Source organism: Pezoporus flaviventris, unplaced genomic scaffold (genome assembly GCF_033815535.1).
Source record: "Pezoporus flaviventris isolate CSIRO_AGI_PZ_B2104156 unplaced genomic scaffold, CSIRO_AGI_Pfla_v1 ptg000059l, whole genome shotgun sequence".
Taxonomy (NCBI): domain Eukaryota; kingdom Metazoa; phylum Chordata; class Aves; order Psittaciformes; family Psittacidae; genus Pezoporus; species Pezoporus flaviventris.
The window spans coordinates 2,091,207-2,112,034 of NW_026892607.1; the positions used below are offsets into that span (position 1 = coordinate 2,091,207).

Sequence of the window (20,828 nt, forward strand, 5' to 3'; positions counted from 1 at the left end):
GTAGTTTAATATCACAGAATGAATTATCCCTTTTTTTTTATTTCATTCCCAAGAACTAAAACTGTGTTTGAAACAGCTTTATTATTCCTTGTGGAAATGGAAATATGATGGGTTTTTTACCTCTCTATAAATATTAAACTGTTAACTTTGGCTTAATGTTGCTTTATGCATCAGTGCATTATTTTAGCTATAAATAATTGTGTATGGATGGCTTCTTTCAGTTATAAATCTTTTTAAAGCTATATGAATGCATACTTACTGTTTTCTTCATACAAAAACACCATCAATTTTCCAAGTGTATGCAGTGGATAAAAATGTTAAAATCCTTTGCCTGGATGTATTCTTGGTTAAGTAATGAGAGATTTGGGAATTGAAACAGGCAAAATACGTTTTTGTGCTGTTTTGATTTATATTTCATTCATTCAAAGAGTTTATTCTTAATAAGTATTAGTGATTTACTAAGTATGCTTCTGTGGCACAGTGTAAATGGAGTGGTATCTGGAATGTTAAATGTGTGTCTTTTCATCTTTCCAGGCATTGTATGAACTGGTTAAGTGCAATTTTGATACCGAAGAATCATTACGAAGGCTGAGATTTAATGTCAAAGCAGCCAGAGGTGGGTGTACACTGAAAGTTAAGCTTATATTGTTAGACTCTGGTTTTATTTGTTGCATAGGTGTTGCTGTCAGCAGGCTGAGAAGTTTTATTAGAGCTTGACTGCTTGTAAGCCATATATACCAGTGCCCATTTAAATGCCATCTTCAGTGAACCTCTTATTACTCTCTGGGAGAATGAAATCAGCAGATGTAGTATGAGCAGGTACCTGCTCAAAGTGGGTTTGTAAATTCACTTCCTGCCAATAGAGCTTGGGCTTAGATCTGTGACTTTAATAACAGGCTAAAATTTAAAATGACTTCTTAGGAACTGAATTGTGCATTCCTTGGGCACATTTCTTCTTTGTTCTTCTAGACCTTTTCAGTCATCAGAGTTAATGGAACAACCATGAAATAGAAAATGAAGTAATGCACAATTCTAAATAAAGAAGGATGAGCATCTAAACCTTTTGTTTAACAAAAGTGTAACACTAAAAAGACCCTGGTCTTGAAGATGCTTTGGGAGCCTTCAGCATTTCCTGGTTTGGTATTGATCCTTACACTCAAAGGAACAAGAAACTAAGAGAAGACACAAGTTATTTTCCTTGCACATTGATCTGTTGGTTCTGCTTTCAAACCTGTGCAAATCACAAGACAAGAATGATCAAATAGAGAAGATTAGTTCGTTCTCCCACTATTTTAAACCTTATTTATTCTTGACCTTAGCAATCAATAAGGCCAAATTATATTAAGTTCTTAGAAGTGTAGCTGAAAGTTATTAGGGGTTTATTCTGGCTTCAGTGGGACCAAGTTTTCCCATCCAATAGTGTGAACAACACAGTTTCCTATACTACCTGCCTGGATTTAACAGCCTGTCAGTGCTGGCTCTTGCCAGCAGTAAAGAAGATCTCATTCCTCATTCCTTTTCCCCTGCTTCTTCCAACTACCAGCAATCAGTCTGAGTCCACAGCATGAACTCCTTTGTGCTGTGTCCTGGCTTGAAGGATACCTGCTTCCTATGGCTGTAGGGGCAGAATGGTGAGAGCAGGTTTCAACCCCCTTCTTCTTTTCTGCTGCCTCATTATTTTCCCCATGTGGCAGGGCTGAAGTTTATAACAGTCCCTGCTGACAAGCTACTGAAGGCAGCCAAATTGCCCACCTACTCACTAGAAGGGAGAGATTCATTTTGGTAGCAGTAAGTGAAGTTTCTGGAGGTGGATCTCATTGAGTCAGCAGATGGTGTAAGAAACTGTCACTGAAATTTTCTTCTATTGACCGTATGCTTTTTGGTTAAGTGTTTTATTTATTGCATTTTCTTCCTGTAGAAGAATTATCTGTTTGGACAGAAGAAGAATGCAGGAACTTTGAACAAGGGCTGAAAGTCTATGGCAAGGATTTTCATGTGATTCAGGCAAATAAGGTAAAACTGATTTTAAGCATAGTTCTCACGTTTTATTTAAAGCAATGTAATAATAAATGAAATCTTATCCTCAATTTCCTTCACAAATTATTTACTTCTTCTGTTTTTCCTATATATATGTCCAAATTGGTTTCTCAAAGTCCAGAATCCTTTATAACTGTGCCTGTGAACCCAAAGTTCAGGGAAGTGCAAAAATCCTGCTGTGCATACATCATCCCCAGGATCTTTAACTTGGATCTTGAGTGGACTGCTGAAAACAACTTGAATATTGCTCCTGAAGCTGTTGCTTGCAGCCCCTCAGGATATCTTCATTATCCTCCAAAACACTATTAAACTTTACACTTCCATTTCTGGGCCTCTGGAATTTTGAGTCAATAGTTTCCACTATTTCCTCTGTTGTCTGAAGAAGCATTGACTTTGAATTTCACACCTTTTGATTTAAATGGTAGCTTTTTGGCAAAAAAAAGATCTTGACATTCACCCAAACTTGCATGGCACCTATTTCCTAGGTACGAACACGATCAGTTGGTGAGTGTGTAGCATTTTATTACATGTGGAAGAAATCAGAGCGTTATGATTTCTTTGCGCAGCAGACGCGATTTGGAAAGAAGAAATACAATCTTCACCCTGGTGTAACGTAAGATGTGCATTATTTCTATGTGCTTTTACATGTTGCATCTAAATCTTTCATCTTGTACTGCTCTAATCTGAAATGGCATCACCACAGGGGGATTCCACAGTCCCAGTTTGCAGCAGGAAACCAGACAAGGTGTAAGAAAAGTATAATCTGGCTTCTAAAGTAGATTTATTTGGAGTAAGGCCAACGATTTGCATTGAGCAGCTATTTAATTTAGCTTCTTTGCTGCTGAAGTGTTTCACAAATGTAACATTTCTGCAAATATGTGGGTTTATTTTTAAATGCTTGGTTTACTTTAAGACATGTTTTATACAGAGGCATTAGTCACAGGTTTCGGGGGGATTTGTGCTGTACTATAGTCTTGGAATGTGTTGTTTGGCAAGAATTGGCCAACACAGTGCTCCATATTGGAGTTTTTTTGGGTGTACAGAGCTCCTTTCCCCATTCACATCTCAGATAGGCAGAGAGGGGATGTGTGTAACTGAGTATTCTCTCAGATCTGAGCAAGTGAGCCAACGTATTCTTCTGCCCTTCATTCCAGTGCAGTGATTTTACTATCCCACTCCTTTCACTGACTTTTCCCAAGTCTTTCTACTATTTTTTTTTTTTATTCCTTGTTTGCTCCTGGCTTCTGTTGATCCTTCTATGTAATATCAGTGTTTCTTTAAATGTTTTGAACTCTGTTGGACCACTGAAGTGAACTTGTAGTATGACATTAAGAGTTGCCATCTGTGGCTTTGTAAAGCAGACTGTTACAGGGAAGCTGCTAATTTCTTAACCGGTTGTCAGGGACTGTCTGTCTCCCCCTTTTCTTCCATCTTATTTTTTTCCAAATGGACATTTTGGGTTGTTAATCACTTCAAACATTCTCTGATCCTTTTGCAGTTACCTGCATGTGGTGATCCGAAGTGCCAGTAAGGATTGTACTTGCCTATTCTTGACTGCTTTTGCAGATAGATGTGGGAATTTAGGGTGCAGTATCAGTTCCAGAATAGTTATGTGTGAGGCTGTGCTGTTCCTGGAGCTAATCCAGGCTACTGTAAGGGCTTTACCAGCCAGCTTTGTTTGTTTAAATCTTTCATAAGAGATTTACTATTAGTGACCTAAATTGTAGGACTGTAATAGATTTCAGATACGGAAATCATCTTTTACTCTGAAGCTTTTAATTCCCTTTTAACTTTGGCTTTCTTGAGGCTGTACATGCACAAAACTTACTTAATGGTATGGTATTGCTTTATACCTTAATGGTACGTTACTGCTGCTGCAGCAGATTGCAAGAACTTAGTACAAAGCTGCCTGAGAGCATCTCCTTGAAAGCAGAGTCCACAGCGTCACAGCAGATTGAAGTTCCTGCTTGTGCATGATCTTATGGGACTTAGCATAAGCACAGGCTGAATTTATAGAAGCTGGCTGTGAGGTTGGTCAGTAAACACATGCTTACTGTGGACAAACCATACCTGGGGAAGTTAACCCAGGAGATACTGAAGTTGTCAACTTTGCAAGGTAAGCCTGTGCATTTCAACAGATCTAAAATGGGACTTGGTCACACTTGCAGTATGTGCAGGGAATATTTATGTGCAAATAACACCAGTACTTTACACTGCAAAAGCGAAGCTGAATGTGCTGTTTCTGTTGTGTAGGGATTACATGGACCGTCTCCTGGATGAAAGTGAAAGTGCTGCATCCAGTAGAGCTCCGTCCCCTCCTCCTACAACTTCCAACAGCAGCACCAGCCAGTCTGAGCGGGAAGACAGCACAGCCAGCAGCAGCAATCAGAATGGTGAGTGCCTGCCCTGTCCCTCCGAAACAGCTGCCAGATGATCACAGATGACAAGCCAAGTGGGAGAAACAAACCTAGTTTAGTTTGAATGTTTTCCAAGGTGCTAGAACCTTCAAGTTCAAAATGTTTCTAAACCAGCTACACGTCTGCATTTAGCCAGTGCAGGGACCAAGATGGGAATGGGCTAGTGCTACTCCATTCCCTGTCTCAGGAACACCACTGGCTGTTCTTACCAGGCGTGGGGCATTGAAGGCCAGTTAGGAATGGGAAAAGAGCCAGGACAGGATAACTCATGTGGGAAGAAAACCTCAAAAGCAAGGGGCAGCCTTTCCGAAGGAGCTGGTGAGAGCAGTAAGAGGAGGAGGAAGGAGCTTGGAGGTGGCTCAGGTTGTGAAAGCCAAGAGGAAGCTATGGAAAGTGCCCAGGTGAGGACAGTCCACCTGCAGCTTGTGCAGTTAGGAGATTCTAGGACATTTTCTTGGCTGTATTGCTTGTAAAGGCTTCCAGAAACTCTGATGTGATGTCTGTCATTTGTATGCAAATAAATCACTTGTCCCTCACACAGCAAGGGTATGGAGAGCAATACTGGCTTTTTAGTTGAATGGGGCTAGTTACACTTCTGCTTTGTTGACCTGTCTCAGATTGTACTGTTACTGGTGATGCTTCTATTGTGTGCCTTACACTGTGTCTCTGGAACACAGGGGTGTCTGCTAATGGCCCAGGTGAGATACCAAACAAAGATGAAGCAAAAACTGAAGGATTGCATGTAAATGGACCTACCAGTGGGAAGAAAACACCTCACACGGATCTGGATACAAATGGGTATGAGACTGAGAACCTTTCCATCGACCCAAAACTTGCTCATTCAGCTTCAAGAAATGAGAATGATTTTGAAGAAAAAAACGAAAGACCTCTAAAAAGAAGAAGAATTAACAGCAATGGCAAAGAGAGCCCAGGTTCTTCAGAGTTCTTCCAAGAATCAAATTCACACGGGAAGCTTGAAGAACTAGAAAGTTTGGATGACTGAGTGCTAGGACCTGATTTTATTCCTTGGAGTAAATTTGGGGTGTCTAAAATTTTCAGGGTTGATGGGTTACCTTGCAAAATCCAGTTCCCTAAAGCAATCTGCTGAGATTTTTTTTTTTTCCTATTACCTTCTAGGTGGCTCTTAAGATCTGATGAGTTTTGGGGATTTATTCAGTGCTGAAGAGCAGTAGGAGACTATTCTGTTTCTCAGCGCTGGCAACTGCAGTTCTGGGAGCAACAGTAAGGCTCTTAAAAACATCAGTGAAACAGATCAGTGGGTTTGTACAAAAATACTCCCAGCCTAATCCATTTAAAGAAACTTCTGTGTGTAATACACCATGTAAGCATTGTACAAGTGAACAAAGCATCCTATTTGAAGCAAGGGGCTGGTTCAAACCTTGCAGGAGGTTCAAATGAAATAGAAGACACGCATCAGAGCAGGCACCGAGAGCGAGAGGAAAGCACCATCCCGTTGTTAAGGAACCCGTATGAATCCTGAAAGTTATGAGCACAACTATTTTTATATATAGAAGTTTTAAAAGGTAAATAAATAAACCAGGTCAGGTTTGTCTATGTAAAATTGTTGACATCAATGATGTCTTTCCATATTCTTTATCTGGGCTAAAGAAATACGTTCTGTATTTTTCCAGATTCCTTTGTAGCCTTTGAAAGATTTTTACAGTACTTATGTCTTGATTGAACTGTCCTTTCTTAAAACAAAAGCTTGTATAATTTTCTTAACTTGTACAGTTGGTAAACTTTTATGAGAGAATTGATATCCTGAGTCTTATGTCAGCTTCCTTTTGTTTTGCTGAAGTCTTTTCTAGGAAAAAAAAAAAGACAAAAAAATACCCCTAAAGCAAACCAATCAACTTAAAAGATGCTTTTTAGCCACCATCATGTTATTTTCTTCTCAGAGAACTGTCAACACTTGACATCAAGAATGGTTACAAGTCATTTGATTTTGAAAACTATGATTTTTCTTACTTTTTATGGCAAATAGTAATGCTAAGGATGTGTTAAGCATGATGCTTGCATTGCACAAAGTCCCTCGCTTCCCTTAACCATGGTCTCTTTTCTTTCTGAACTCAGCTAAATTTCACCTCAGCTAAATGCTTCACCAGGATCAGGTGTTAGCTCATCCTCTGCTTTATTTGCAGGCTGTCATCTTCCACATTTCACCAAGCACAGGAAGGGTAGGGAAGTGGGAAGGGATTCTGGCTGTACAGCTTGGAAATGGACATGCAGCCAGGAACCTGGGCTGGAATGTCTGACAAGCAGTGGGCCTTGTCTGGATGGGTGTTTCAGTGGGAGCAGGAACATCATATACACATGTTTGGCACAGCAGATACACTCAGTGTATAGAGCTTCATGTGTAACAAGTGAGAGTAGGTACAAGGTGGGAGAAAGGAGGATTCTTTCTAGCATATGTGGAGAGCGTGATGCTCACCATCCCACTAGCAGAATGTGCTAGTATTTCAGGTAGGGTTCACATCCATGAAATAGGAAAAGTTTTTAATACCAGTGTTTTGGTTTATTGTTATTTTTAAAGCCACATCTACTGTAGTTAAAAAAATAGGAAAATTGTTCATTTGTATAATTTATCACCTCGTGTCCTCCTCCTCCTGTGGCTTACAGGCGTGCTGGCCGTTTTTAATGGGTTATTTTCACATTTATGAGTCTTTATGATTCCGGTTTTAAGTGTATGCTCCTATGGTTTGAAACTGATTTATCACCCTAAACCCCAACTGCTGAAGGTTTTGTTTGGTGTCGTTTCTTCTTCAACTACGTGAACTTGGACTTCATGGTCATTAATGAGCCAAATCCTCTGGATCCGGCCTGGCTCTGTCACCATGATGGGTTACAGGAGCTGTAAACCTGCTGTTCCCAGAAGTGCTGTGAGTGATCCATTCTGACTGGTCCAGCTGACGTGTGGAAGGTGACATCTGCCTAGAATTAGCCAGCAGTTCACATGGAGAGGCACAGCAGAGAGGTTTGCTAACTACAGCCTGCGTTAATCAAGTAATGAAGTGATTGCTTTGGTGAGAGGTTGCTGTTAACTTCCCAGTCTGGTTCATCAAACCCAAAGCATCAGAGCCTTGGATCAAAGACGGGCTTGAGACCATTTCAGACTGACGGTGGTGCAGTGCTTCTTTTGCAACTAGAGTCCCATTTTCAGTTTTATTCTGATACAGTTTTGTTTGCTTCCACAACCTGATAGAAACGTTTCTAAGTCGATTGTCTCAGGCTCGTGTGTGAAATACAGCACCGTGCGTATCTTCAGGACCGTTGCTTTGGTTTATCTTACTTCCTTTTGGTGACGCATAGGAGACACCTGACATTCCATAATCAGCAGCTCCGCAAGGCTCAGCTAGACTTTAAGAATATTTCATTCTGATTTAGGTTTTGTTTATGCTGGTGTTTTATACAAGACTTTGTTCCTGTTCTTCAACCCGCAGCCACTATAACTTGATAAGTCATTGCACTACTAAAGCTATTTAAAAGCCTAGAACTAAAGTAACTCTGATTTCATTTGCAAAGCCTTTGGTGCAGTTTGGAGCCCAGAGCCTTGTTTCCAAACGGCACTGAAGCCTCACATCACGAGTTGGGTGTGTTTTGAAAGTGCTGTCATGATGAAGTGCTTTAAGACTGCAGCCTGCATGGAGAGCCCAGTTCAGAGTCAACCTCATTGCTGGGCTTCCTAAAGGAGTAAATGGGATATTATAAAGCCAACCAACCACACACACAAAACTTACGAGTTAGTTTTATACATTTTCCACACATAGTAATTTTGCACTGTTAGTAATTCTCTTCTCTGATCCCCCTCTGTCTGCAATTCTGAAAAACCTTATTAAACTATTTTTTAAACATAACTTGTCTGCAGAAAGAATTCCTGAGTTTTTTTGCTCAAAGCATGGGATAGAGGATTTCTGCTTAGGGAGGAGGTGAAGAACTCACCCCATTGTAGCAGCGTGGTGGAAACCACAGAAACAAACCACCCTTTTCTGGTTAAACTTTGCACTGTTTCTTTCTTTCAAGGTTGCTCCTGAATCCATCTTCCCCAACACTGGGCCAGGGCAGCAGCAGCCCAGGACTGGTGGTAGCTGAGCAGCTGAAGAGGCAGCCCAGAGACCTGTGGGCTTTAATGTAAAGGCAGCATCATATAAAGGAAGGCAGCGAAGAGAGGAAGGCTGGTGCTGACATCAAGGAGAGGCAGCAATGGGTGAGCTGTGGGTTATGACTTTTAGTTCTTTGTGGGTTGTTAACTTAGTTAATTTTAACTTCTGAGTCAAAGCTGAAAACCCAAGAGGCCTCCCTCACCCCCCACTCCCTCCACCCATACACACAAGGGACAACAAACCTGCTGCATCCCTGTTATTGTCAGCATCTCCAGCCTTTTCTTGCTGCTCCAGGGAAGCACAGGCCAGGCCGTGGCAGAAGGCAGGAGGAGCAGGGTAGGAGGAATGAAAGACACTGCTTTATTTGAAGCCAGTACAAAAATACATAGGCACATAAACTTCTTTTTGCTCTCGTTACTGACTGACATCCAAAGCCTGCCATACATTCAAATCAAAAGGTCACCCTTTTAATCACTAAAATGGTCATTCTGTAAATAGATTCTATGTAGAAAACAATTTTAGTTGACTAATAGCATAGAAAATAGCGTGGTAGGAACTCTGTTTGCTTTCCCAGTGTATGCAATACCATCCAGAGCCTGGCACCGAAGGGTGCCTGGTTACAGACAAAATAAGCTTTAAAAAATATCATTTGGACCAACAAATCTAACCAGCAGATTCAAAAAATAACCCCAAACCCCATCAGGGCTTTAGACAGAATGGACATCCTGACTGCAACGGCCTCAGCACGGCCAAATGACAAGCAAATGTGGCAAAACCAGAAGGAATTTGCAGGTGAAGGGGGATTCTGGAGCAGGCAGCAGCAGCCTCATACCAGCACATGAGGCTTTTGCAGCACTGCTACAGCAATCCACATCGCATGTAAGGATTTCAGTGTTAAGCACCCCCACAGATGCAGCTTTGCCCAACAGCAGTTAAGTTTTTAGCAAGTATCTTCCAGAAACAAATTCTAGTGTGTGTAGAAGCTGTTTTCCTGGTTACCAAAGCAGCGTATACAAAATAATTCATAAATACGGAGTTTTACCAAAATTGTGTTTTTTAACCAAAGTTATAAACAGTCCTTTTTAAACCAAAAGACAATCTAAGAAGAGACCTAGAAAGAAGTGCTGTGTAAAACAACCTTTAAAAATCAGCTAACACTGCCAACATATTAAAAACCCCATTCTTCTGATGGGTCGCAAACCAAAAACAACTTAATATCAAAAACCCTGCGACCTGCAGGACGGGGCTTGGCCAAAGCAGAAGTGCTGGTGCTCAGTGCTGCAGGGACCAACCCCACACCTCAAAACCCCAGGCAGCTCCCATTGACTTGTTAAAACAAGGCAAGTCCAGAGGAGGCCACGGAGCTGCTGCGAGGGCTGGAGCAGCTCTGCTCTGGAGCCAGGCTGAGAGAGCTGGGCTGGGGCAGCCTGGAGAAGAGAAGGCTCCTGAAGGGGAGACCTGAGAGCAGCTCCAGTGCCTGAAGGGGCTGCAGGAAAGCTGGAGAGGGGCTTGGGACAAGGGCCTGTAGGGACAGGCCAAGGGGAATGGCTTTAAGCTGCCAGAGGGGAGACTGAGATGAGCTCTTAGGCAGAAGCTCTTCCCTGTGAGGGTGCTGAGGCGCTGGCACAGGGTGCCCAGAGAAGCTGTGGCTGCCCCATCCCTGGCAGTGCTCAAGGCCAGGTTGGACACAGGGGCTTGGAGCAAGCTGCTCTAGTGGAAGGGGTCCCTGCCTGTGGCAGGGGTTGGAGCTGGAGGAGCTTTAAGGTCCTTCCAGCCCAAACCAGGCTGGGATTCTAGGATTCAAGTCCCTGGGGCTCTTCTAGATTATTCTGCATGGGAAGAGGATGGCAGGAGCACTGGATTTTTCAGATCTGCTCCCCACTGATCCAATGTACCCTGTGAGGTTCCCTGCCCCAGCACAGCCAGCAGCATTCCCAAATCCAAAGGGGTGGGTTGAGTGAGGCTGTGGCCCTGCCAAATGCACTGGTGGGAGATAAAACCTTCTTGTTGGGGATGTCCCTAAGCCTCCTAAAAGCACCATCAGGAGACCCAGCATCCACCCTGGTGGCTGCACCAAGATGGGATGTGGTCGAGGATGCTCAGGTACAGCCCTCGGAGCCAACACAGTCCTCCATGATTCAAACACATGCTGCTTGTGCCAATCACTTCTGCCAAATCTCAGCGTGATTAAAACCCCATTAATTCCTCATGATCAGTCTGAATTAGATGTCTTCTTCACCGTGCAGTTATCTTCCCAATGATTTGTAAAGGCAGCCTTCGAGATTGTGCAAATTAAGAGCATCACTGTTACTCCATGGCAGATGCCTGGATTCCTTCCCACATTCTGCCCGTGATCAGCTGAACAGAAATAGATTGCTTCCCAAAAAAAGCCTCTGCTTGGTCACACAGAGCTTTTTCCTTTAATATCCATCTTGCTGCCAGCTTCGGACTCCTTGCTCTTTTGCTCCTCTGTGAAAGTGATGTAGGAATACACCAGGCTTCCAGCAATACTGCAAAACGAGTGGAGACATCATGAGATAGAAACCATGGTCAAGGATCTGCTGCAAGCATCAACTGGCAAATAAATTCTCCATTTGCCTCCTAAGACAAGGTATTTGGTCTAATTCCTGCCCAAACATTGCTACCCCGAGTCCCTAACCTGGTGCTGGACCCGCTGAAGGGATCCTGCTGAAGGACAAAGGGGAGTTTTCACAACACAGAAAGGCAACAATCCCAAAGGCTGTCCTAAAACACAGCTGAAATAAACTAAAGAGTGCTTCCTTTGCTGCCTTAATGATAGGATTCCCAACTGCAACACTGAGAACAGCTTCAGTTTGCTGCTAAAATATGCTCATGTGTTCTCCAGGCTTTAAAAAAACCCAAGTCCATCCAGGAGCTCCTCCAGCCTGAGCTGGGAGCAGGGGCAGAGTGGTGCTGGGCTCATCTCAGGCTCCAGGACATGGGTCGACACCATGCTGGCTCCTCTGCTGCAGCACAGATAGATAATACCACAGGGATTCCTTTGAAAGAAGCCTGGAGCCTGTCAAACCATTCCAGTTTGACAGCAGTTCTCACTTAAAATCGTAACTAAAAACTATGAACAAAGTTGTTCTTACCTGATATTTAGACCAATGAAGTTCATCCATGTAAAAATATAGTCTCCTCCAAAAAACATCCCAATATAGGTTACTAAAATATTCTGCAAAGGAACAAGATTTGAGGAGCAAGAGCACAAGTTTCTGTACAGCCCCAGACAAGCCTGTGCTCAATGCATTAACCACTATGGAAACAGGAAACCTCTGGTGCAGGAAGCATGGAATAGGCAAGTGCTGGCAAGGCTGGATTCAAAGAATCACGGAATGGTTTGGGCTGAAGGGAGCTTAAAGCTCATCCAGGGCAGGGACACCTTCCACTAGAGCAGCTTGCTCCAAGCCCCTGTGTCCAAATTGGCCTTGAACACTGCCAGGGATGGGCGATGGGCAGGTTTAGAGCTGCTGAACAGAGGCTCCACTCCAGAGCAGCCTCAGCACCCACTGCTGGGCACTGAAACCCAACAGAACACCCAGGAGCACCCATCTATTCGTGCAGTGGGCTTGTTGGGCCACAGTGACCCAGCAGATCACAGGCACTGTGGCTGTTTCTGGGTGTCTTCCACATCATTAACCCTGGGGAAGCTGAATGCACCAACCCCATTCAGCGCCACACACAGCCTCTTGCCACGCAACCATGCACAGAGTATTCCTGTACTCCAGACAGCAGCAAAGAAATGAATGCATTAAAAACTGAATCCCACTGGAGCTGTCCTGCCCCCTGTGCAGCACCCCAGAGCCCCTGTGCTTGTGTAGGCAGAGCCAGGGGATGCACAGTGTGGATGCACCATGAGGATGCCTAGTGGAAGCGGTTGCAGGGATGCTGTGGATGGCCCAAGGGTGTTCAGGGCTCTTGCTGGCTGGGCAAGGAGCAGGGAAAGCCACTTACCTTAATGCAGCCAACTATTGTAGTTGTAAGAGCAGAATTATACTGAGTGCAAAGAACCGTGGAGTACATCAAAATAAACCTGCAGGAGGAAGAGCCAACATCAGCTTTCAGGACACGCTTTGTGCATCACCGCCCATCTCACCCCCTCTTTTCTACAGTGGTATTTATACCACTGCTTTTTTGGGCTAAACCTGCACTGAAGCAGGGTAGGAAATGATTTCCATCTGCCACAGCTCTCAGCAATGTTGTCCCCATCAGGACTAAGGATTTATTATTTCTTTAACCCAGAATGACTCAGACCACCAAATGGCAGCACCCACCACCACAGCAGGGGGTGACCTTACCCCATCACACATGACAGCATAAACTGCACAATGAAGAACATGTCTGCCCAGCCTTGGTACTCCATTGCCTGCAAGAAACACACCCCAAGCCTTAGAGGAGGAAAAGGAAATGCAGTCATTCACAGCAAGACACGAAACAAGCCCCTGATGTTGGTTTTCACATCACAGCAGGAAAAAACAAACCCTAACATGGCTCAGGGTGATGTCCTCGGGCTGTCCACGTCAGCATCACCTCCAAATCAAGGAGCTCTTTTGCACCTCCCCATGAAGGCAGATTTCACACATACATTATAAACCACAGTACCATAGAATCACACACTGGTTTGGGTTGGAAGGGACCATAAAGCTCATCAAGATGGGGCTGCTCAGCCTGGAGCAGAGCAGACTCAGGGGGATGGAACCCCCAGGAGTTATCTTTTATATGCAGGGCTTTGCTTGCCACCATCGGCACCCCCATTTCTGCCTCTCACATAACAATCATTGTCTTTGATCCTTGTTAATGAACTACAAGAGTTAACACGTGGATGGGGGCAGTTTCCCCATGCAAACCCCCCTCTCCCCAGCGTGGCCCCCCACGATGCAGCCCCCAGCCCAGCTCTGCCCTGGGACACGTCCGGCTGCACGCCCTGCACAAGGGGGGTTTTCATGAGCCTGCAAACGTGGTTTCCTGGCAGCAGCACCCACAAACGCATCTTTGTCTGCCTGTGGCTGCCAGGAGCTCGGGCAGGGAGAGAGGAGTTTGTTCAGAGGAGGAAAAAACCTAGAAATAAAGGAGATTTCTCCACGGGCTGAACAGAGGCTGCACAGTGCAGCCCAGAGCAACGTCCTGCTCCCTGCCCGCCACCTCCTGCCTATAAATGAGCACTTTATCATAGAATCACAGCCTGCTTTGGGTGGGAAGGACCCTAAGATCATTCAGTTCCAGCCCCCTGCCACGGGCAGGGACCCCTTCCACTAGAGCAGCTTGCTCCAAGCCCCTGTGTCCAACCTGGCCTTGAGCACTGCCAGGGATGGGGCAGCCACAGCTTCTCTGGGCACCCTGTGCCAGCGCCTCAGCACCCTCCCAGGGAAGAGCTTCTGCCTAAGAGCTCAGCTCAGTCTCCCCTCTGGCAAAGTCAACGTTATCTAGGGCAGGGTCTGAGCTCCCTTCACCCTCTCCAATCACCTCTCCTCACTAATCACAGCTCCTTATCTTAGTGGCTGCTTAGGGAGGGCCCTCATTAGAGCTTTAAGCTCCTAATGAGAGAAAAGCCCTCTGGGTACAGCCTGGGGAGGACAGACAGAGGTGTCTATGGGGCACCAGCAACACCTCCAGCCTTCAAAATTTGCCATGGAGAGGGATGCTCACCCGTGCAGGAGTGAAAAAGGAGTGCTCTTATTCAGGAGAGGCCACCGAGTATGGCTGCACATAAGCCAAGGCAATAATTATTCATAATAATTATTCATAATAATAATTATTACTATTATTAATAATGAATGTGAAATCATTCATATTATAAATGTCACATATATGTAAGCACATGTAAATCAGATCATGCCCTGATGAGGCAGCACCAGCAAACTGACCCCTAGAGCATCTCAACTCTCAGCAAGAAAGAAGGGCACAAGGGAGTTTGAAGAAACTCATATCCTGAAAACACTCAACTTCTTTGTTCTGAATAATATTGTTTCACCTATTGCTCTCCCACTTCCCCATTCAAACGTTACAAAAATGCTTGAATGGAGCAACTTTGTGGAATTAAAGTAACTCCAGCGTAAGGCTGAGTTCCTTTCTGCTTATGTGGTTTTGGGGTCGTTACTCTCCCATCCTTTGCCCTGACTTCCTCCCTCAGGCACTAAGTGGTTCCTGTGAGCAAACTGGGGCTAATAAACAACTTTATAGTTTCTCATTTTGAGTATTTCCCATTTTTTCCTAAGAAGGCTACATTACAGCAAAGCACATTATAAGGAACAGTAAAACATTCTTCTCAGCAACCCCTTTTGCCTCTAAATTCTTGTGCCAATAAAGATGATAGTCTTTTGGGGCAGGAATCCTACCTTCTGCGCATCTCCAGTGAAGTAGGCAATGATCAAGGTGGGCAGGATCATAAACAGTGCATTGTAGTAGAGCAGACCGTATTTCCCCAGCTCCTAGAAACAAGAAACATCTGTGTGTTTAAGCTGGTTCCAAACAGAAACATAAAACCTTATTCGTAGTGCTGCTGAAGACTGGGTTTGTGAGCTGAATCCATGGGGGATTCTCAGAGACAGAAGAGTTGGAGGGTGGTTTTATATGGATCTGTCTAAATATATAGCTATATAACTATATATATAGCTACACAGATATGTACATATCTGTATAGATAAATAGCTATATATAGATACTATGTTTTTCTGACTAGATACACATATAGATAATGTTTATATACACACATATATAGAGATTTCTATAGATAGAGATATATACACACACATATACACATACACATGCTCGAGGCAGGGAGGTGGGAACTACATGAGCTTTAAGGTCCCTTCCAACCCCAACCATTCCCATTCATTCCATAATTCTCTATGTAAATGCAGATATTTATAATTTTACATATTTTAATATATACATATTAATATAGCTCTGTATGTGTATACACACACACACACACATATATGTATCAATACAAATAACAGACTCGGGTAGCAAGTCTTCAACAGCCTTTATGGTCCGCATCAATCAAAGTGCCATTTCTTTGCTGTCACAAGTGGCTGCGGTCATAACCAGCACAGGGACGTGGCTCTGACTGATGCTGTTTGGCAGCACTGGCACCGAGAGCTATTGCCAAACCTTCTGGACAGGAGATTTTGGGAGAGGGATGGGGTGACGCTCTCCGAACCAAGCAGCGACACTGCAGTGCCCAGCACCAGCGGTCAGCCTACCTTTGAATCCAGCTTCTGTTTCACAAAGGCCCCGTTTGCAGCTGTTAAGGCATCATTAATCAGGATAAAAATATATCCCTCCAGATCAAATGCCAAGTCAGCACTGGGAAAGGAGAGGGGAAAAAACCAAAGTTAAAGTTTGAAGCTGCACTTGCAAGATTCCTTCCACCTCCTGTTTAGCCAGCAAGTTGTCAGAGAAAGTTAATCATGGGAGGAAGGGCTGGGGTTTGGGTCGGTGAAACATTCTTTCCTACTAGAGAGCATGTCTGGGGGGGAGAGAAGGAGGCAGCATTCCCTCTGTCTGTTCTGGGAGCACACCGTGGTGCCGGATTCCCTTTGGCGTTGCTGTGTGGCACCCTTCAGAGCCCCAGGAGAGGGGACAGCAAACGGGGAGCTCACCTGGCAGCTACGAAGGCACCGATGATCATGGCAAATACCGTCATCTGAATACCCCAAGAGAACTTCTTCCTAAAGGCAGAGGCAGCACAAACCTGCACTGAGTTCTTGTGAGAACACAGGGAGAAGTTTTTCCTCCCAGCACGTACAGAGGGGAGAACACCCCAAGCAAAGCGTTGCAGCAAGTAAAAACAAGACGGTTTTAGACAATTATCTCCGTGATTTAAAAACAAACACAACTTGGCATCGGTGAGGTGCAAGTTTATGCAGTCAGCTCGGCTGGAAAGGAACAGTAAGATCAGGTCCAACCATTCCCCAGCCCTGCCAAGGCCACCGCTGCCCCATGGCACTGAGGCCTCCCCTCCACGCTGTGTGAACACTTGCAGGGACGGTGACTGCAGCCCTGCCCTGGGCAGCCTGTTCCAATGCCTGAGCACCCTCTGGGGCAGGAATTGTTCCTCAGCTCCATCTAAACCTGCCCTGGGGCAGCTTGAGGCCGGTTCCTCTTGTCCCATCCCTTGTTCCTTGGGAGCAGAGCCCAGCCCCTCCTGGCTCCATCCTCCTCTCAGGCACTTGTAGGGAGCCATCAGGTCCCCCCTGAGCCTTCTCTTCTCCACACTGAACCCCCCAGCTCCCTCAGCCCTTCCCCATCACCCTTGGGCTCCAGGCCCTGCTCCAGCTCCGGTGCCCTTCTCTGGCCCCACTCCACCAACTTGAGCACTTACGTGTCCAGTAAAGTAGCACTTCCAGAGCACCATGACTCTGCCTGCTGCAGAGAAGGGCTCAGCTGGGCATGGGGCAGGGGCGAGCCATGAGATGGGGTGGATGGACACAGCACCCTCCGCTTCCGCGCACACCCCGCACAGCCAGAGTGCATCCATCCCTCCCTGCACAGCACCTCGTCTCACCCCGCTCCCTCCAGGCACACCAGAGAAGGGCTGAGCAGATCAAGGCAAGTAACACAGCACGTAACACACTGCAGCTCCCTGCATCCGCTTCCTCCTCCCGCCGTCATTCCCAAACCCCGGCTCAGCGCCAAACCCCTTGACCACATGGATATCCAAACACACAAGAGCTCACTCACATGCCGCACGTCACCCCAACGCCTTCAGGCTTTGGGAGCTCCATCCCTATCCTCTAACTCTACCCGGCACCAAGGAATGGGGCTGGGAACACTCACTTGAGTAAGAATCCTTCGGCAAACATCGTGAAGAGGATGGAAAAGCGTCGCAGGACAGTGAACATGGGCAGGCTGCAGGAGGAACGAGGGTCAGCAAAACGCACCTCCGGAGCACGGAGCCACTGGAAACCCTGCAGCTTCCTTATGGAAACGGTGTCACCCCCACACCCCAAAAGATATCCCCTATATCAGCATGGGGGACCCCAGGGACAGCCCCAAACCCTCACCCAGGGGTGACCCAGTGCCTCTGGCTGGGGTAAAGCACACGGAAACGCACCCATGGCTCCTTTTAGTGTGGACAGAGAAGGAACCGCATCGCCCCGAGCGGCTCCTGCTCAGGTCACCCTCACCCCTGCAAAGCCTCAGGGCTGGCAGGAGCTCCTCACAAACACCAGGCCCCCCAAAACACCCCAGTTTATACCCCCCCCAGAGAAAAACCATCCGTACTTGAGCTTCTTTGTGCTGAACAGTCCTGTGATCTGGTTCCCAAAATACAGGAGAGGTAGAGGAAACGTCTAGAATATCGTAAGAGGGATAACACACGGGTGAGCAATGGAAAGAAGCCAGCAGCACCCCTGTCTTAGCAACATATATTATTCCCCCCAGCTCCCAGGACAAGGAGACCGAGCATCCCACTGCCAAACACCCCGGTGGAGCCCAGGGCAAGGCCGAGGGGCTGAGACCATCACCGTGGCCTCGGGGCACGGCAGGGCCTTACCCGCCGGGGGATGTGCCTGTCCAGGTCGGGGAACTTGACCACCCGCAGCGCCTTGCCCGCCCAGAGCACCGCCACGGTGGCCAGCATCTGCAACAGAGCCGGGGGAAGGGGGGGTCAGCCCCATGGCAACCCCTGCATGGGGGGGGATTGGGGTAGGGGGGATGCAGGGGGACCCCACTCACCTGGCCCAGCCCCACACACAAAGAGGAGGGGAACCTGCGGGCAGAGAGCAAATGTCAGGGGGGCACCCACATCGGGGGGGGGGGGAAAGGGGGCACCTATATAAGGGGAGGGGAAGCAAGAAGGGCATCTACATTAGGAGGGGAAGAAATGGGGAACTCACATCGGGGGGGAACCCCACATCGGGAGGGGGCAGACACCCGTATGAGGGTGGGGAAGGGGGCACCTACATTTGGGTGTGAAAGTAACGGGGGCACCTACATTAGGGGGGAAGGAAGGAAGAGGGGGCCTTACACAAGGTGGGGGGTAAGGAAGGAAGAGGGGCCCCAGCATTGGGGGTGAAAGGGAAGAAGGGGGGCACCTACATCACGGGGGATAAAAGGAAGGGAGAAGCAGCGATGGGGGGGGGGAGGAACAGGGAAACAGGGACACGGCCACTGAGCAGGGAAGGAAGGAACGGGGGGCACCTACACGGGGGGGAAGGGAAGGAAGGGGTCACCCCTACTGGGATGGGGGGGGGGGGGGGGGCTCGGAGCGGTACCCGGGGAGAGGAGCCGGGGGGGGGGGGGGGGGGGGGGCAGGCCCGGTGCGGGCGTTACCGGTAGGTGCTGAGCACGCTCTTGTTGAGCACCACGATGAGGCAGGAGCTGAGCCCGTAGAAGGCCGCGGACAGCGGCCGCGCGCACCCCGCCATGCGCCGCTCCGCATCGCCGCGCGCGGGGGCTCCCGCGGGGGCGCCCCCCTCGGCACCGGACACCGGGCGTCTGCGCGGCGGCATGGCGGCGGGGGGCGGGGCTTGGGGAGGGAGGGGGCGGGGCTTGAGGGGGAGGGGCGGGGCTTGGGGGGCGGTGGGGGAGGGCAGTGCACGGGGAGCTGGGGGCTGGGGTCGAGGTTACCGCATGGGGGGGGCACGGCACGGGAGGAGCGTTCCGTGGGGATCTTTGGTGGGGGGAGGAAGGAATTGCACCGGGAATTGTGCCCCCTCTGGAGCAGGGAGTGCGGCACCGGGGTCTGCTGGGGGGGACCGCGCAGGGAGTCACTGCGCAGGGGTCTGGGGGGTATGGGGGATGTCACACTGGAGTCTGGTAAAGGGGGGTCACACAGGGGACGTTGCACGGGGGTCTGGCTTGGGGGGCATGGTGTTGTATGGGGCATTGCATGGGGGGCACGGCATGGGGGGCATTGCATGTGGGCACTGCATTGGGGGTTTGGCATGGGAGGCATGGCACGGGGGGCATGGCATGGGGGGCATTGCATTGGGGGTTTGGCATGGGGGGCACAGCATTGCATGGGGGCATTGCACGGGGGGGTTGGCATAGGGGGCTTGGCTTGGGGGGCACGGCATGGGGGACATTGCACGGGGGTCTGGCTTGGGGGGCATGGTGTTGCATGGGGGCATTGCATGGGGGGCACGGCATGAGGGGCATGGCATGGGGGGCTTGGCATGGGGGACATTGCATGTGAGCATTGCATTGGGGGTTTGGCATGGGGGGCACGGCATTGCATGGGGGGCATTGCATGGGGGACATGGCATGGGGGGCACGGCATTGCATGGGGGGCATTGCATGGGGGGCATTGCATTGGGGGTTTGGCATGGGAGGCATGGCATGGGGGGCATTGCATGGGGGCATTGCATGGGGGGCTTGGCATGTGGGGCATGGCATGGGGGAATGGCATGGGGAGCATTGCATGTGGGCATTGCATTGGGGCTTTGGCATGGGAGGCATGGCATGGGGGGCATTGCATGGGGGGCTTGGCATAGGGGGTCATCACACAGCAGCCAGGGTGGAGGGGAAGGCGTTGCACAGGGGCCTGGGGGGGGGGGGGGGGGGTACTGCTGGAGGGAATGGCTTGAACCTGCCCGAGGGGAGACTGAGCTGAGCTCTTAGGCAGAAGCTCTTCCCTGGGAGGGTGCTGAGGCGCTGGCACAGGGTGCCCAGAGAAGCTGTGGCTGCCCCATCCCTGGCAGTGTTCAAGGCCAGGTTGGACACAGGGGCTTGGAGCAAGCTGCTCTAGTGGAAGGGGTCCCTGCCTGTGGCAGGGGTTGGAGCTGGAGGAACTTTGAGGTCCCTTCAACCCAAACCGTTCCGTGATTCTACGAACTAAAGTGGGATGGGCCCAGCCCAGCGGCCGCAGCGCTTTGGAGGTAAAGTGGCTGCGGGTATTTGTTGCCCTTGGCCATGGCACTGTTGGCAGAGGAAACATCCCCTTTTGGAAAGCTTTCTATTCCCAATTATCTCCCTGCTCATCCAGACCTGCCCCGGCACAACCAACCCTCCAGCATCAAATGGAGCAACATCACCCCACGGCACGAGCTGCTGCTCGCCCCGGCACGCTCCCCTCCCTGCCATTGCGGGCTGAAAGCAAAACCTCTGCCCAAACTTCCCTTTCCTTTTCCTGGCAAACTCCTTTCTTATTCCACATCCCTGCTGCCACCCCACTCCCTGCGAAGGGGAGCAGGAGGAGCACGGCTCACACTGAGCTGCAGCAAGAACAAGGGCGACTTTAAGCCCCAGGAGCACCTTTCCCATACTGAGGATGCCCTTTGAG

The 20,828-nt window shown here is 48.3% G+C and overlaps 2 protein-coding genes across 6 annotated transcripts in view; one reads left to right on the top strand and one right to left on the bottom strand.

Moving 5' to 3' along the window:
• MIER1 (MIER1 transcriptional regulator) overlaps positions 1–6,232 on the top strand; it is a 37,196-nt gene extending 30,964 nt beyond the window's left edge. For all 5 annotated transcript variants that reach the window (XM_061469715.1, XM_061469714.1, XM_061469712.1 and 2 more), the window contains 5 exons: positions 535–616; positions 1,919–2,013; positions 2,523–2,650; positions 4,291–4,430; positions 5,132–6,232. In XM_061469715.1, coding sequence (XP_061325699.1) covers positions 535–616; positions 1,919–2,013; positions 2,523–2,650; positions 4,291–4,430; positions 5,132–5,457 — 771 coding nt within the window. In that variant the 3' untranslated portion in view covers positions 5,458–6,232. The remainder of the gene's footprint in view (positions 1–534; positions 617–1,918; positions 2,014–2,522; positions 2,651–4,290; positions 4,431–5,131) is intronic.
• Positions 6,233–10,525: 4,293 nt separating this feature from the next.
• Positions 10,526–19,066, bottom strand: SLC35D1 (solute carrier family 35 member D1). The gene is made up of 12 exons (XM_061469716.1): positions 18,878–19,066; positions 18,281–18,314; positions 18,099–18,185; positions 17,828–17,895; positions 17,381–17,452; positions 16,204–16,272; positions 15,805–15,907; positions 14,935–15,027; positions 12,898–12,965; positions 12,554–12,632; positions 11,692–11,774; positions 10,526–11,085 (listed from the first exon to the last, which is right to left on the bottom strand). Exons 1-12 carry the CDS (start codon positions 19,054–19,056, stop codon positions 10,977–10,979), a joined length of 1,044 nt encoding a protein of 347 aa, XP_061325700.1. The 5' UTR covers positions 19,057–19,066; the 3' UTR covers positions 10,526–10,976.
• Positions 19,067–20,828: the final 1,762 nt, after the last annotated feature.